Below are 13,729 nucleotides of genomic sequence, written 5' to 3'. Positions count from 1 at the left end.
TCTGGAATAATCTGGTTCAGGTATATGATGACCCCCGTCACATGACCCCGTTACATGACCGGGGGGCCCACAGTGTCTGAACAGCCCGGGGCCCTGGCTACCCTTAATCCACCCCTGCTACCAACACTGAGGTTGGATTATTTTCTATGGTTTTTAGTAAACAGTTACTATAAAATTTCATATTCTTGTATGACTTTAACTTTTTACACTAAGGATATATAAAATCAAACAAAAAAAATTGCACCACACATTTCACCAATATCAACAGGCTTCAACATTTTCACACGTGTATGTCTTGCCATGGAACAAGGCCTTCATGTGTGAAATAATTTGCAAATTGATCACGAATCCTCATAATTTCAACTGTAGACCGAACAGCAGTCGAATCTATGCTAATGAGGTTCGAATCACAGTCATCGGGGTCAACCACCTGGGGTTCATGTCTGGAAACAAAATTATGCAGACAGATGCATGCCTTCACTACACGGTCCACATTTTCAGGTTGCAGTTGCATGCAAGTTAGTAAGATACGCCATTTTAAGGTCAAAATACCAAAGGCACACTCCACATAACATCTTGCCCGGCTCAGGCGATAATTAAAAATGCGTCTTGTGTAGTTTAGACTACGGCTTGAGTACGGCTTTAATAGATTGTGTCCGAGTTGAAACGCCTCATCCCCAACTAAAACATAGGGCAAACTTGGGCCTTCGGTCCCCGGAAGAGGTCATGCTGAGGGTCTGTTGAAGTTGTTGTTGTACAAACATTTCCCCATGTTGGAGTCTCTGAAGACTCTGGAATCGTTCGTCCGTCCATATGCACCAATATCCACAGCAACAAAACGGTATCGAGCATCCGCAATAGCCATCAATACAATAGAAAAGTATTTTTTGTAGTTATAGTATAGGGATCCACTATGCGCTGGTTTCTGAATACGAATGTGCTTGCCGTCCACGGCACCAATGCAATTTGGGAAATTAGCAACATCCTCGAAACGGATGCTTCGCGAACGGACAGCAGAATGACCTAAACGCAGTCACGTGCGTTAACGTTTTCTGTACATGCGTTTAACGGATCCGTTTAACGGTATGTACTTAACGCAATGTGAACCTAGCTTAAGACACTACAACAGAATTTAACAGTAGGCCACAAATGGCAGAATTTTCAATGCACTGACATGTGATCCGTGTGACGGAAAAACCCTGGTTTAAAATAGTTGGATTTTTATGCTGTAATATAGAAAGGATGTGGCTGTATTCTGCAGTGCCAACAAGCAAATGGAGCAGAAAAATGGTGCACTCTGGATTGCTTTTTAAAAAAAATTATCAGGATTAAGATCCCCCAAAATAATTCCTGGCCCTGATACTTGGGACTATGTAAAAACATATCTGAAATAGGCGGCAGCAGGCAGTACTGAAATGGACCCTCTTGCTATATGCAATGAAGTCTGCCACATACACTGCCTACCTGCACAGCACTGATATCTACACTCACCGGCCACTTTATTAGGTACACCATGCTAGTAACGGGTTGGACCCCCTTTTGCCTTCAGAACTGCCTCAATTCTTCGTGGCATAGATTCAACAAGGTGCTGGAAGCATTCCTCAGAGATTTTGGTCCATATTGACATGATGGCATCACACAGTTGCTGCAGATTTGTCGGCTGCACATCCCAAAGATGCTCCATACAAGGCAGGATGGATCCATGCTTTCATGTTGTTTACGCCAAATTCTGACCCTACCATCCGAATGTCGCAGCAGAAATCGAGACTCATCAGACCAAGCAACGTTTTTCCAATCTTCTACTGTCCAATTTCGATGAGCTTGTACAAATTGTAGCCTCAGTTTCCTGTTCTTAGCTGAAAGGAGTGGTACCCGGTGTGGTCTTCTGCTGCTGTAGCCCATCTGCCTCAAAGTTCGACGCACTGTGCGTTCAGAGATGCTCTTAGGCCTACCTTGGTTGTAACGGGTGGCGATTTGAGTCACTGTTGCCTTTCTATCAGCTCGAACCAGTCTGCCCATTCTCCTCTGACCTCTGGCATCAACAAGGCATTTCCGCCCACAGAACTGCCGCTCACTGGATTTTTTTTCTTTTTCGGACCATTCTCTGTAAACCCTAGAGATGGTTGTGCGTGAAAATCCCAGTAGATCAGCAGTTTCTGAAATACTCAGACCAGCCCTTCTGGCACCAACAACCATGCCACGTTCAAAGGCACTCAAATCACCTTTCTTCCCCATACTGATGCTCGGTTTGAACTGCAGGAGATTGTCTTGACCATGTCTACATGCCTAAATGCACTGAGTTGCCGCCATGTGATTGGCTGATTAGAAATTAAGTGTTAACAAGAAGTTGGACAGGTGTACCTAATAAAGTGGCCGGTGAGTGTATATACCCACATACACTGCCTGCCTAGCACTGATATCTATATACCCACATATCAGTGCTAGGCAGGCAGTGTATCTATATACACCTTGATGTAACTAAGTAAAAAAGCAAAAGTGCATTTAAATAACACAGAGTTTTTAGTAATACTGTTTTTTGATCAATAAATAGCACAAAAACCATCCCACCTCGTCAAGGTAACTCTGATCGGGACAGTCCTACACTGTCTAATATTAAAACCTTATCATGTGTCAATGTTGACCTCAGTGTGAATAAAACTGTGTTATTTAAATGCACTTTTGCTTTTTTACTTAGTTATATCAGGGTTTTTGCTTACTTTTTTCTCTTGTAGGTTTTAATGTTTTGTGGCCAATGTGAACATGCATTTAACCTCTGCATGTGTACCAACTCAAGTTAAGCTCAATTTTTGTGTTTTTTTCTCTGTATTGTTGCATTCTGTGCAAGCCAGGGTGTGGCTTCCCTGTTTCTGAGCTAGAGATTATATATAAGGCTTCCACAGTCTAATGTTTCACTGGTTGGGCCCAGTCCTTTTGTCTGCCCTTATTCACACTGAGGTCAACATTGACACATGGTAAGGTTTTAATATTAGACAGTGTAGAACTGTCCAGATCAGAGTTACCTTGACGATGTGGGATGGTTTTTGTGCTATTTTGTGATCAAAAAACAGTATTAGTAAAAACTCTGTGTTATTTAAATGCACTTTTGCTTTTTTACTTAGTTACATCAGGGTTTTTGCTCACTTTTTTCTCTTGTAGGTTTTAATGTTTTGTGGCCAATGTGAACATGCGTTTAACCTCTGCATGTGTACCAACTCAAGTTAAGCTCAATTTTTGTGTTTTTTTCTCTGGTCTAATATAGACCTGATGACGCTGTGTGGTCAGCCAATCACTGTAATGCCATGACTAACATGGATGCGGCATTACAGTGTGTGGCCGACAATCCCTGCATGTGTCTAAAGAGCGCCAAACATGCAGGGCAGGGACACAAACTCCCGTCGAGCAAAGCCGGAAATACTCGCCAAGCTCTATTCTTTTATTTTTTTTTTACTACAGATTGTGATATAAAAATAAAAACATTGCCAGAAAATACATTTAACACAAAAATATGATTTAAACAATATGTCATCAGGCTAGTTACAGACACTCAACCTATTTGCCATAGTATAGTTACAACTAGAAGTATATTATAGCTGCAAGCGGTGAACTTTCATAATTTACTAAAACTTTTTCAATAAACTAATGTACTATACCCTAAGTTAACTGTTGCATAATTGAAGTCTCAATTAGTAAAGACTACTAAAAAATACAGTATATTCAATAACGTATTAGTTAAGTGACTTAAGTTTCCAAAATTGTACTAATTTTCCACTCAAATAAGGTCATATAAGTGAGAAAATTAGAAATTTTTGTTAAGGAAATTGACAGCATTCGGCTGCACTAATTACAGGTTTTATTGTAATTGACAATGTCAAATGCACTGCCGTGTCGTTGGTAATCAACATTGCTTGTTTCTTTTTAATTACCTGATCCACTGATACTTGAAGTGCACTCATTAATATTATCTGGCTCCTTCCCAAGATGAAATGATAACTGAGATGAGAACTCCCTGGGTTTCCATGCGATTAGACTGCTTCTTGCTTCCTGTTCAAAGGCATCAATTTTGGCCGATCCAAGTGTACGCATACCTTACAAAATAACACATGAGCTTTAGATACAAGACATTTCTTATAGTGGGTCTTGTAATATAACAAGAAATTATATGTGTTTTTTATTCTAAAGTCTAATTTACAGTATGAATTAACTATGTCTAGAAAATTCATCCTGTTCTTGCAAAATTTATGATAATTCCTGCATGATGTACACTTTGATTTAAGGACACTTCAACCGAAGACAGTTAAACCTGTAAAGATTCTGAGCAGTACTGAATAAGATGTCTACAATGGGAGAAAGTTCTAATTTTAGTGCACATAAATCTGTAGCATCGTGATTGCAGGAACCAGCGCCGTAATAGTTGCAGCATTTGGCTGCCCAAGGCGGTCCAGTATTAGTGCCTATTAGGATATATACTATGAGGACAAATGTATTGGGAAGCAACACATTACACCTACAGTTGCTCTTATGATATGCCATTCTAAATTCATGGTCAATAATAAGGAGCTAGTCCCTTTTTTGCAAATAAAACAGTTTCAATTCTTCTGGGAAGGCTTTCTACAACATTTTGGAGTATCTATGGACATTTTTCATTCAAAAAAGCATTTGTGATATCAGACACTGATGTTGGATAAGAAGGTCTGTCTAGCAATATCCGAAAGGTGTTCGATGGGGTTAAGGTCATGGCTTTGTGTGGGCTGTAGTGCAGCAGGGTTGGTGCAGTGGGACAGACCCAGGAAAGTTCAAAACAAAGTCTCTTTTAGTAGTCAGCATACTCACAAAACAGAAAGTAAATAGGCTTCCTCCGGATTACAGCCTGGATACAAGATAGTTCGTAACCGGGACCTGTTACCGGGGGCGACTGCACCGCCATGTATGATGAGGAGTGCCAGGCCTTTTGGCTCCGCTTGGCTTTGTGTTGCTTCACACAGGCTGAAGCTATGGCAGCGCCTTCTGCTCTGCAGGTTTGCAAACACAAGACTGACACACCCAACCCCTTTGCTGCAGGGGTTTTTACAAGGAACCTGTGGCCGTAGGCCACATGGAAAACCCAGGCTGGGGAAGGAAACAGACCGCCCCACTATCATCCTGTAGTCTGTTTCAAAAATAAAAGCCCATGGCGAGTTTTCCTAAAATCTGCCTTGGACAAATAGCTTGCCCACGACCAACACTTACTTTTATTTTGCATTGCAACACAGCTATACCTGTGATTGCAATGCACTCCCGTGGCCTCAACACATTGCTGTGCACATCCCGGGGGACACATAGCGACCCTCGCATATAACACCGGTCACTGCCTCACATAGCCCCCCTTCTGTTCAAACTTGTGGTGTTGAACATTTGACACCATACAGGGGGCATGTGACAGGGCATCCGCATTTCCCTGTGACTTCCCCGCCCGATGTTTCTTGGTAAAATTGAAATTTTGCAAGGACAGGAACCATCAGGTGACCCGAGCATTGCTCATCCAGACCAAGGGCGAATGATCTGTGTCCAAGCAAAACGGTCGACCAAGCAAATAATAGCATAGTGACTCCAAGGCCCACTTAATGGCCAGGCACTACACTATATTTTTTCTCTGCCACGGTGAGGTTCCTACTTAGGTAGGTGACCGGATGCTCTTCTCCGTTCACCTCCTGCGACAGGACCGCTCTAAGGTCCATGCTAGAGGCATATGTCTGCACAATGAAGCATTTCAGAAAGTTGGGGTAATAAGGATGGGCTGATGGCACAGTGCCACCTTCATGGATTGGTACCCTCTGCCTGGGGGTTCTACCGAACCATGACCGACTTCTTTCCCTTGAGGAGATTGGAAAGGGGTGTTGTTCACTCCCAAAAAATAGGTATAAACCTCCGGTAATACCAAATGATTCAGAGAAATTCTCTCATCTGTTTGGTGGTAACAGGTCGGGGCAGTTCTGAATGGCCTTGATTTCATTTATTTGGGGTTTGATAACCCCACGGCTGATCACGTAACCCAAGTACCGGGCTTCCTTGAGCTCTATCACACATTTCTTGGGATTCGCCGTCAAGCCTGTGCCTCTGAGTGAATCTACTACCGCTTGTACTCGGGACAAGTGGGTATGCCAGTCAGTACTAAAGATGATGATGTCATCCAAACATACTGACGCATTCTTCCGATGGTGTTCCAGCACTATGTCCATCAACCTCTGGAATGTGGCTGGGGCCCATGTAGTCCAAAGGGCAAGACTACATAGTGGTAAAGACCCTTCGGTGTTATGAAAGCGTTTTTTTCCTTAGCCGACTCCATAAGAGGCACCTGCCAATAACCCTTGGTCAGATCGAGCACTGTGAAGTACTGGGCCTGACCCAGACGCTCAATCAGCTTGTCCACCCGGGGCATTGGATAAAGGACGAACTTTGACACCTCATTCAATTTATGTAAGTCATTACAGAACCGTAATGATCCATCTGGCTTCGGGATTAGTACAAAGGGGCTAGCCCAGTCACTCCGAGATTCCTCGATTACTCCCAGCTGGAGCATTTGTCTTATCTCACTCATGATAGCTTGTCTCCGGGCTTCAGGCACCCGGTATGGTTTCATTCGTATCCTTACATGAGGCTCGGTGACAATGTTATGCTGGATGACGGAGGTACGACCGGGTAATTCCAAGAATACATCTGCATTCTTTTGGACTAATTTCCGAGCCTCTCGATGCTGCTGTTTCGAGAGAGTGTCACCTATTTTTACCTCTCTCTCGGCCTCATCCTTGGCTGGTGACAGAGGGTTCCCTGTTGGTACAACCGGGGTCGCCTCTGCTACCAAACACTCCCGGTCTTTCCATGCTTTCAACAGGTTGAAGTGATACAACTGTTCGGGTTCTCTTTTCCCAGGCTGGTAAACTCGGTAGTTTACTTCCCCCACTTTTCATCTTCGTATGGCCCTTGCCACTTGGCCATAAGCTTGCTTTCGCAGGTGGGCACCAAGACTAAAACCCGATCTCCTGCTTTAAAGGAGCAGAACGTTGCCTTTTTGTTATACACTGTCCCTGCGCTGCCTGAGCATCCACCAAATGCTCCTTTACGATAGGCATGACCACTGTGATCCGGTCCTGCATATTGGCCACGTGTTCTATCACGCTTTTATGTGGTGTAGGTTCCTGCTCCCACGTCTCTTTGGCTACGTCCAGCAGACGACTAAGATGCCTGCCATACAGAAGCTCAAAGGGTGAAAATCCCGTGGAAGTCTGTGGTACCTCACAAATGGTGAACATCAAGTGGGGCAACATGTCCAAATCCCTTCCATCCTTGGAAACCACCTTCTTGAGCATGGACTTGGGAGTTTTGTTAAAGCGTTGAACTAACCTGTCGGTCTGGCGGTACACCGACGTGCGCAACTGCTTTATCTTGAGGAGCCTGCACATGGACATGAAAGGAGTTCCCTGATCAGTGAGGATCTCCTTCGGTAGCCGAAGGCAACAGAACATGGCAAACAATTCCCAGGCGATAAGCTTAGCCGAAGTGTGTTGAAGTGGAATGGCCTCCGGGTACTGGGTGGCGTATTCTACGACTACTAATACGTGTTGGTTGCTCTGGGCGGATTTTCCTATTGGCCCTACCAGGTCCATTGCAATCTGCTCAAAAGGTACCTTTATAATGGGTAGAAGCAACAATGGACTCCGGTAGTAGCGGTGGGTGAGGTTAGTTGGCACTCTGGATACGTGCCACAGTACCTCTGGACCTCAGTGTAAACTCCAGGCCAGAAGAAATGCTGCAGTAAGCGTTTCTGCATCTTCTTGGCCCCAAGTGCCCTCCCAGCATGTGGGTGTGAGTCATTTTGAGCACCGCCCAACTGTAGCATTGGGGCACTACCAGTTGCTCCACCACCTCATCCTGGACTTTATCTACCCTGTTTAAAAACTCATGGTTGATCGCCATATGTAGGAACATAATCTCTGTACCCGGTTGCTGTACCCCATTTGCCTCGATTACTCTTTCCAATGCCTGAGTCAGAGTGGGATCCTGGAGCTGAGCTGTCCCGAACTTACTAGGGGACACTTCCAGCTCAGGAATCGGTGGGGTCTCCTCGAACTCTCCTGCCAATACCTCTACGAAAAACCTATCGGGGTGACACTCTGTCCCTAGGTTGGAGACCCCTACGGCTGGTATCCCTGACTCGGGATCTTCGGGTTCCACACCCGGAATACAGTTTACCCTGGGAGGGTTAACCCTGGTCTCCCACTTGCTCCAGGGACTTGCCCCAGGGACCAGAACAGGGGCAAGTCTCTTCCCAACACAGTCCCATATGGAAGATTCATCACCACTCCCACCACATTTTATTTCCCCACATGGTGTGGAAAATGTAACCTCCACAGTCGGGTACTCCCAGAATTCCTCATGGATACACACCACCCCCACTTTCTGTCCATTGGGGTTGTCCCCGGAAACAAGGGTCCCAGCAACCAGAGTCACTAAGCTCCCTGAGTCCAAGAAAGCGTCCGTCTGGTACCCGTTAATGAGTACCTTGCACAGTTGGGGTTCGGTACCAGCAGTACCTGTAGTTGTGGTGCAGACGGGCTGGGCTGTTGTGAACTCCGTTTTCAGGATCCCTCTTGTGGTCACAGATGGTATTGTGTGACTTTGGTTTTTTGGCTCCCCCTGGTGGTTTTGGTTTATTATCCTGCGGGTCTGGCTGGATCAGCTGCCTCGTTATTCACCAGGGAGGTTCCTATTTAGCTCTGCTTCACTTCCACCTGTTGCCGGCTGTCAATGTATTCAGTGCTATTCTGATTACTCCTGATTATCTCGTTTTCTGCCTCTTCAGGATAAGCTAAGTTCTGTTTGAATATTTTTTGCTCATCTGCCTGCAATATGATTTCTGTGTAAGATGAGTCTAGTCCAGCTTGCTAATATGTGATTTCTTGTTGCTGGTAAGCTCTGGGGTACGGAGTTGGTTGGTGCGGGGGCTCGAGCAATCTCTGCGTGGATATTTTGAATAGGGTTTTTTATTGACCGCACAGTTTCCTTCCTATTTTCTGCTATCTAGTATTAGCGGGCCTCATTTGCTAAATCTGATTTCATCTCTGTGTTTGTGCTTTCCCCTTGACTCACCGTTAATATTTGTGGGGGGCTATTCTATATCTTTGGGGTCATTCCACTGAGGCAAGAGAGGACTTTCTTTCCCTCCAGGAATAGTCAGTTTCTCAGGCTGTGAAGAGACGTCTAGGATTTTCAGGTAACGTTCCACGGCTACTTATAGTTGTTTGCGGATAGGATCAGGTTGCGGTCAATCTAGTTACCACCTCCCCAGAGCTAGTCGTCTGTTCAGTTACTTAGCTAGTTCGTCCTGCGATCCTTGCCACTAGGATCATAACAGTACAGCCGGCCAGTAAAGTGTTAATTGCATGGCAGAAGCAGGAGAAAAGAAGCTTGGAGAAATTTTTTTTTTTTTTTTTGCTGCCGTGTGTCTAGCTGCTGTGTGTCTAGCTTCTCTCCTCCTCTTAATCTTGGTGTGGCTCTGAGTTCAGCTGCTGATATGGATATCCAGAGTTTAGCCTCCAGTGTAGATCATCTTGCTGCAAGGGTACAAAGTATTCAGGATTTTGTTGTGCACAGTCCTATGTCAGAGCCTAGAATACCTATTCCGGAGTTGTTTTCTGGAGATAGATCTAGGTTCCTGAATTTTAAGAACAATTGCAAATTGTTTCTTTCTTTGAAACCTTGTTCCTCTGGGGATTCTGTTCAGCAAGTTAAGATTATTATTTCTTTCTTGCGTGGCGATCCTCAAGATTGGGCTTTCGCATTGGCTCCAGGGGATCCTGCATTGCTCAGTGTGGATGCGTTTTTTCTGGCCCTTGGATTGCTCTATGAGGAACCTAATCTTGAGAACCAGGCTGAAAAAGCGTTGTTGGCCCTCTCTCAGGGGCAAGATGATGCAGAGGTGTACTGCCAGAAATTTCGGAAATGGTCGGTGCTTACTCAATGGAATGAGTGTGCCCTGGCTGCAAATTTCGGTCTTTCTGAAGCCATTAAGAATGTCATGGTGGGGTTCCCTACGCCTGCAGGTCTGAATGAGTCAATGACTCTGGCCATTCAGATTGATCGGCGTTTGCGGGAGCGCAAACCTGCGCATCATTTGGCGGTGTCTGCTGAACAGACACCTGAGTCTATGCAATGTGATAGAATTCTGACCAGAAGTGAACGGCAAAATTATAGACGGCAAAATGGGTTGTGCTTTTACTGTGGTGACTCAGCTCATGTTATCTCAGCATGCTCTAAGCGCACAAGAAAGATTGATAAATCTGTCACCATCGGTACTTTACAGCCTAAGTTTATTTTGTCTGTTACCCTGATTTGTTCCCTGTCATCTTACCCGGTTATGGCTTTTGTGGATTCAGGTGCTGCCCGGAGTCTGATGGATTTGTCATTTGCCAGGCGCTGTGGTTTTGTTTTGGAGCCTTTAAAATTCCCTATTCCACTAAGGGGAATTGATGCTACACCATTGGCTACGAATAAACCTCAGTACTGGACACAAGTGACCATGTGCATGACTCCTGTTCATCAGGAGGTGATTCGCTTTCTTGTATTGCATAATTTGCATGATGTTGTCGTGTTGGGCCTGCCATGGTTGCAGACTCATAATCCAGTCCTGGATTGGAAAGCAATGTCTGTGTCAAGTTGGGGTTGTCAGGGAATTCATGGCGACGCTCCTGTGGTGTCAATTGCTTCATCCACTCCTTCTGAGGTCCCTGCGTTTTTGTCGGATTACCGGGATGTATTTGATGAGCCCAAACTCAGTTCTCTACCTCCTCATAGGGATTGTGATTGTGCTATAAATTTTATTCCTGGTAGTAAGTTTCCTAAGGGACGACTTTTCAATTTGTCAGTGCCGGAGCATGCTGCTATGCGGAGTTATATAAAGGAGTCTTTGGAGAAAGGACTTATTCGCCCCTCCTCCTCCCCTCTTGGTGCGGGGTTCTTTTTTGTGGCTAAGAAGGATGGTTCCCTGAGACCTTGTATTGATTATCGCCTTCTAAACAAAATCACGGTCAAATTTCAGTATCCTTTGCCATTGCTATCTGATCTGTTTGCTCGCAATAGGGGGTCTAGTTGGTTCACCAAGATAGATCTTCGTGGTGCGTATAACCTTGTGCGTATTAAGCAGGGTGATGAATGGAAAACTGCATTTAATACGCCCGAAGGCCATTTTGAGTACTTGGTGATGCCTTTTGGACTTTCTAACGCTCCTTCTGTCTTTCAGTCCTTTATGCACGACATCTTCCGTGAATATCTGGATAAATTTATGATTGTGTATCTGGATGATATTCTGTTTTTTTCGGATGATTGGGAGTCCCATGTTAAGCAGGTCAGGATGGTGTTTCAGGTCCTGCGTGCCAATGCTTTATTTGTGAAGGGCTCAAAATGTTTTTTTGGAGTCCAGAAGGTTTCTTTTTTGGGTTTCATTTTTTCTCCTTCTGCTATTGAGATGGACCCAGTCAAGGTTCAGGCTATTCATGACTGGACTCAGCCTACATCTGTTAAGAGTCTTCAGAAGTTCTTGGGTTTTGCTAATTTTTACCGTCGCTTCATCGCTAATTTTTCTGGTGTTGTTAAGCCATTGACGGATTTGACCAAGAAGGGTTCTGATGTTACTAATTGGTCTCCTGCGGCTGTGGAGGCCTTTCGGGAGCTGAAGCGCCGGTTTTCTTCGGCTCCGGTCTTATGTCAGCCAGACGTCTCCCTTCCTTTCCAGGTCGAGGTTGATGCTTCTGAGATTGGAGCGGGGGCTGTTTTGTCGCAGAGAAGCTCTGATGGCTCTGTGATGAAGCCATATGCTTTCTTTTCAAGAAAGTTTTCGCCTGCCGAGCGGAATTATGATGTTGGTAATCGGGAGTTGTTGGCTATGAAGTGGGCATTTGAGGAGTGGCGACATTGGCTCGAGGGAGCTAAGCATCGTGTGGTGGTCTTGACTGATCACAAGAATTTGATTTATCTCGAGTCGGCCAAGCGGCTGAATCCTAGACAGGCTCGCTGGTCGTTGTTTTTCTCTCGTTTTGATTTCGTGGTCTCATACCTGCCTGGTTCGAAGAATGTGAAGGCTGATGCTCTTTCTAGGAGTTTTGTGCCTGACTCTCCTGGTGATTCAGAGCCAGCTGGTATCCTCAGAGAAGGGGTGATTTTGTCTGCCATCTCCCCAGATTTGCGACGAGTGCTGCAGGAGTTTCAGGCAGATAGACCTGACCGTTGTCCACCGGAGAGACTGTTTGTCCCGGATAGATGGACCAGCAGAGTTATTTCCGAGGTTCATTCTTCGGTGTTAGCAGGCCATCCTGGGATTTTTGGTACCAGAGATTTGGTGGCTAGGTCCTTCTGGTGGCCTTCCTTGTCGCGGGATGTGCGTTCCTTTGTGCAGTATTGTGCAATTTGTGCTGGGGCTAAGCCTTGCTGTTCTCGTGCCAGTGGCTTGTTGTTACCTTTGCCTGTCCCGAAGAGGCCTTGGACACACATTTCCATGGATTTTATTTCAGATCTCCCTGTCTCTCAGAGAATGTCTGTCATTTGGGTGGTGTGTGATCGTTTTTCTAAGATGGTCCATTTGGTGCCCTTGCCTAAGTTGCCTTCCTCCTCCGAGTTGGTTCCTCTGTTTTTTCAAAATGTGGTTCGTTTGCACGGGATCCCTGAAAATATTGTTTTCGACAGAGGATCCCAGTTTGTGTCTAGATTTTGGCGGACATTTTGTACTAAGATGGGCATTAATTTGTCTTTTTGTCGGCCTTCCATCCTCAGACGAATGGCCAAACCGAGCGCACTAATCAGACTTTGGAAACCTATTTAAGATGTTTTGTTTCTGCTGATCAGGACGACTGGGTGACTTTTTTGCCATTGGCCGAGTTTGCCCTTAATAATCGGGCTAGTTCTGCTACTTTGGTTTCGCCTTTTTTTTGTAATTCAGGGTTTCATCCTCGTTTTTCCTCGGGTCAGGTGGAGCCTTCTGACTGTCCTGGAGTGGATGTTGTGGTGGATAGGTTGCATCAGATTTGGAATCATGTGGTGGACAATTTGAAGCTGTCGCAGGAGAAGGCTCAGCGCTTTGCCAACCGCCGTCGCTGTGTGGGTCCCCGACTTCGCGTTGGGGACTTGGTGTGGTTGTCTTCTCGCTTTGTTCCTATGAAGGTTTCCTCTCCTAAGTTTAAGCCTCGGTTTATCGGTCCTTATAAGATTTTGGAAGTCCTTAACCCTGTGTCATTTCGTTTGGACCTCCCGGCATCGTTTGCTATTCATAATGTGTTCCATCGGTCGTTGTTGCGGAGGTATGTGGTGCCTGTGGTTCCTTCGGTTGAGCCTCCTGCCCCTGTGCTGGTTGAGGGAGAATTGGAATACGTGGTGGAGAAGATCTTGGATTCTCGTATTTCTAGACAGAGGCTTCAGTATTTGGTTAAGTGGAAAGGCTATGGTCAGGAGGATGATTCCTGGGTTGTCGCCTCTGATGTTCATGCGGCCGATTTGGTTCGTGCCGTCCATGTGGCTCACCCTGATCGCCCTGGGGGTTTTGATGAGGGTTCGGTGACCCCTCCTCAAGGGGGGGGTACTGTTGTGAACTCCGTTTTCAGGCTCCCTCTTGTGGTCACAGATGGTATTGTGTGACTTTGGTTTTTTGGCTCCCCCTGGTGGTTTGGTTTATTATCCTGGGGGTCTGGCTGGATCAGCTGCCTCGTTA

The 13,729-nt window shown here is 45.5% G+C and overlaps 1 protein-coding gene across 1 annotated transcript in view; it reads right to left on the bottom strand.

The window, feature by feature from the left end:
* LOC143817701 (uncharacterized) overlaps positions 1 to 13,729 on the bottom strand; it is a 385,700-nt gene that overhangs the window by 21,387 nt on the left and 350,584 nt on the right. Inside the window, exon 20 of the mRNA XM_077299189.1 lies at positions 3,924 to 4,085. Within this exon, the coding sequence (XP_077155304.1) occupies positions 3,924 to 4,085 (162 nt within the window). The remainder of the gene's footprint in view (positions 1 to 3,923; positions 4,086 to 13,729) is intronic.

The sequence above is a fragment of the Ranitomeya variabilis genome, chromosome 3, assembly GCF_051348905.1.
Source record: "Ranitomeya variabilis isolate aRanVar5 chromosome 3, aRanVar5.hap1, whole genome shotgun sequence".
Lineage (NCBI taxonomy): Eukaryota > Metazoa > Chordata > Amphibia > Anura > Dendrobatidae > Ranitomeya > Ranitomeya variabilis.
Note: the sequence above shows the minus strand (reverse complement) of the source record. Positions and strands in the feature narration are given on the sequence as shown.